A 3,491-nucleotide genomic window follows, 5' to 3' on the forward strand; every position below is an offset into this window, starting at 1 on the left:
AGTCTCATTCGGACCGCTTCAGTAGATTCTCAAGAGATTTCATCAAATGAAGGAACATCCTCTAGTGGTGCAAAGCTTATGTATGAAGTCTATGACAACAATGATGGGTACCCTTCAGAAAACTGTTGTGTATTTGCAATCCAACATGGTGAAGATCTTAAAGAATCAGATAACAAGAAGGAGTTTGACTCTCTCGTTAGAAATCATAATGAAATGGAGTAAACCATGAAGAAGAACACATACGAAATCAACATCCTCAACAAAACATACGCCAAATTCGAAAAGAACTTCTTCAAACGGAAGACCGATTTGTATGATTGCGAAAGGTAAAACTCCATTGAACTTCATCAAGAAGTCATAGATGGAGTGAGCTTGCTTCAAAGTCAAATGGTTGAGATACATGGTAATATGAATAGAGCTGATGTTAAGCGATTGAAATAAGCTAATTCTTTTGCAAGGAAAATTCAGGCTATAGAAGATGCTGAAGCAGCTGCTAATAAAGAGAAGAGCCTCATTTTCCATGGCGATGATCATGTTAAAAAGGGGGGAGGAAGTTCTAGAGGCAACGGTAGCAGTAAAGGAGGCAATGGTGTTTCAACCGGCACCATATCAAAGAGAAAACAAACTGGTGATGGAAGTTGCAGGCCAATCAAAAGAGGTGGAGGTCGCAACGGTGATCGTGGTAGTGGAAGTGGTGGCCATTCTCTCCCTCCTTTTCGAAACCTTTTAAAAGTGAAGGATTCAGTGGTGAAGGTGATAGGATCGACTTTATCGATAGAGACTGGGGTCTGGCTAAGAATGAAGGCTTATGAAAAACAGTTTGAAAGAAATCTTGTTAGGGATTTAATTCGATTTCTATTCTACGCCAACTTGTGTAAACACTTTAAACGGATTCAAGACGGAATTGTTTACTTGGGTTTGAAGCACAAGATGAAATATGAAAAGATGACAGAAATGAAAAACACAACAGTTTGTTTATGGATGTTCGGAAAAACTCTCCTACGTCACCACTTCTTCCAACCACCGGAAGGATTCACTATAATATGATTAGAATCAAATACAGTTTACACACACACTTAGCTCACTATTGAACAGAACACTTTCTGTTCAATTACAAGATGAAGAATATCACTCAGCTAAAGGTGTTTTAATTCTAGCTCTCTCTCTCGATTCACACACAGTACAATCAGAAAGAAGCTTCACAGAATAAGTTCAGTAAGCAAGATGATTGAGTAGTTTCTCTCTCTGCAAAATCAGATTGCTTTTTCGTTCGGCAAAATTCGTAAGGCAAAAGTCACTACTTCGTCCGTTGTCCTTGTGATTTGTTAAATACAGAGCAGGAGCTAACGGTCGAATCTTCAAGAATGATACGTGGCACACTTCTATTGGAAAGCCTCCATTGTACACAGCAGGTTCTGAGCACAAGGATCGTGGCCGTACAGAACTAGTAGTGCGCCGAATATTCCATCAGGGATGCACCTGCAAAATGGGTAATGTGAGGAAAATTCTCTTATGTGGCATTCTTGGATTGGATGCATATAGCTGTTGTACTAATCTTCACTAGAAAGTGGAGCAGAAGTAGGGTACAGCTATAGCACGTGGGTAGGAGATATGCTAGATTCAAGCGTACTGCTTAAACTGAGCATTAGACGTATTTCAGTTAGACTGATTGTGAAAATCAGTCTAATGAAATAAGTCATCTCCTTCTAACAGAAAAACGTCTATTAGACCGCCTGGTCTAATAGAATTAGGCTCGCGTCTAATTACAATAACCATTAGACTGCACGTCTAACTCCACAGAGTTAGACTGCACGTCTAATTCCGGTTCTACCTCAAACTTGTCTGAAGGAGTTAGACGCACGTCTAACTTTCACTAATTAGACCACACGTCTAATTATTCAATAACCATTAGACTACACGTCTAACTCCACTGAGTTAGACTGCACGTCTAATTCCGGTTCTACCTTAGACTTGTCTGAAGGAGTTAGACGCACGTCTAACTTTCACTAATTAGACCACACGTCTAATTATTCAATAACCATTAGACTGCACGTCTAACTCCACTGAGTTAGACTACACGTCTAATTCCGGTTCTACCTTAGACTTGTCTGAAGGAGTTAGACGCACCTCTAACTTTCACATTCTATTAGACTGCACGTCTAATTCTGCATAAATTAGACAACCCGTCTAATTACAAATATATTAGAGTACACGTCTAACTCCGATGAGTTAGACTGTACGTCTAATTCCAATTATCAATTAGACTACCCATCTAATTCCGTGTATTCATTAGACCATCCGTCTAGTTCTTTACACGTCTATTAGACTACACGTCTAACTCCGATGAGTTAGACTATACGTCTAATTCTATTAGACTTACGTCTAATTCCGTGTATTCATTAGACCAACCGTCTAATTCTTTACACGTCTATTAGACTACACGTCTAACTCCGATGAGTTAGACTCTACGTCTAATTCTATTAGACTTACGTCTAATTTTAAGCAATGAAAGCCAAAATCGGTCTAATGACCCTCATTAGATCCAAGTCTTATAACATATTGTCTCAATACACCTGTATCAAAACTCATAAGTTATTTCATCATCAAAATATCAGTGGTTAAATTATTTCAACACTTAGTCAAAATAATTTGACCCAACAGAAGGATTCAACTACCCAATCGTGAAAAGGGAAGATCAATAATTTCTCCTCTTATAAACTCTCGTTTGTTGGTTTTTAAACTTGGCTCTTTGAATATTGGTTTTTGGAACCTATTTCTGTAGTTGGCAAACAAGTTAAATTATTTCTTTAATTTGAATAAGAAGGAAAATAAGTTGTCTAATTGTTTTTGTGTAGGTACATTAAAACATGCGAAGTTAGACTGAGTCTGAATGAGGTTAATTAGACTTACTAGATATTAGACGCAATGAGTTACACGTGTAGTCTAACGGATACGTAGTTAGACGTGTAGTCTAATGGATACGTAGTTAGGCGTGCAATCTAATAGATATGTAGTTAAACGTGTTGTCTAACGGATACGTAGTTAGACGTGCAGACTAATGGATACGTAGTCAGACATGCAGTCTAACGGATACGTAGTCAGACGTACAGTTTAACGGATACGTAGTCAGATGTGCAGTCTAACAGATACGTAGTCAGACGTGCAGTCTAACAGATGAAAGTTAGACATTCAGTCTAACTCCTTCAGATTAGTCTGAAGGGACACGTAGTTAGACGTGTCGTTTAACTCCATTAGACTCGGTGGTCTAATAGATCCTGCTATTAGACGAGGGCGTCTAACTTCTTTAGACTTGTTAGTCTAATTGGAGAACGTCTAATGCCTTGCTTTAGTAGTTGCTTGAAGCTAGCATTCGTCTACCCACGATCAACTAGTTGTACACTACTCCTGCTCCATTTATCCGTGTATATTAGTAAGACAGCTAGTTACATCCAATGAATTAATGCTATGTAATCAAATATTCATCCCACTGC

The 3,491-nt window shown here is 38.5% G+C and overlaps 1 protein-coding gene across 1 annotated transcript in view; it reads left to right on the forward strand.

Moving 5' to 3' along the window:
- The first annotated feature begins 225 nt into the window (after window positions 1-225).
- Window positions 226-3,491, forward strand: part of LOC124924621 (inhibitor of growth protein 1 homolog) — a 4,250-nt gene continuing 984 nt past the window's right edge. The window contains exons 1-2 of the mRNA XM_047464634.1: window positions 226-326; window positions 459-753. Of these exons, the coding sequence (XP_047320590.1) occupies window positions 226-326; window positions 459-753 (396 nt within the window). The remainder of the gene's footprint in view (window positions 327-458; window positions 754-3,491) is intronic.

The sequence above is a fragment of the Impatiens glandulifera genome, chromosome 2, assembly GCF_907164915.1.
Source record: "Impatiens glandulifera chromosome 2, dImpGla2.1, whole genome shotgun sequence".
In the NCBI taxonomy this organism is placed as follows: domain Eukaryota; kingdom Viridiplantae; phylum Streptophyta; class Magnoliopsida; order Ericales; family Balsaminaceae; genus Impatiens; species Impatiens glandulifera.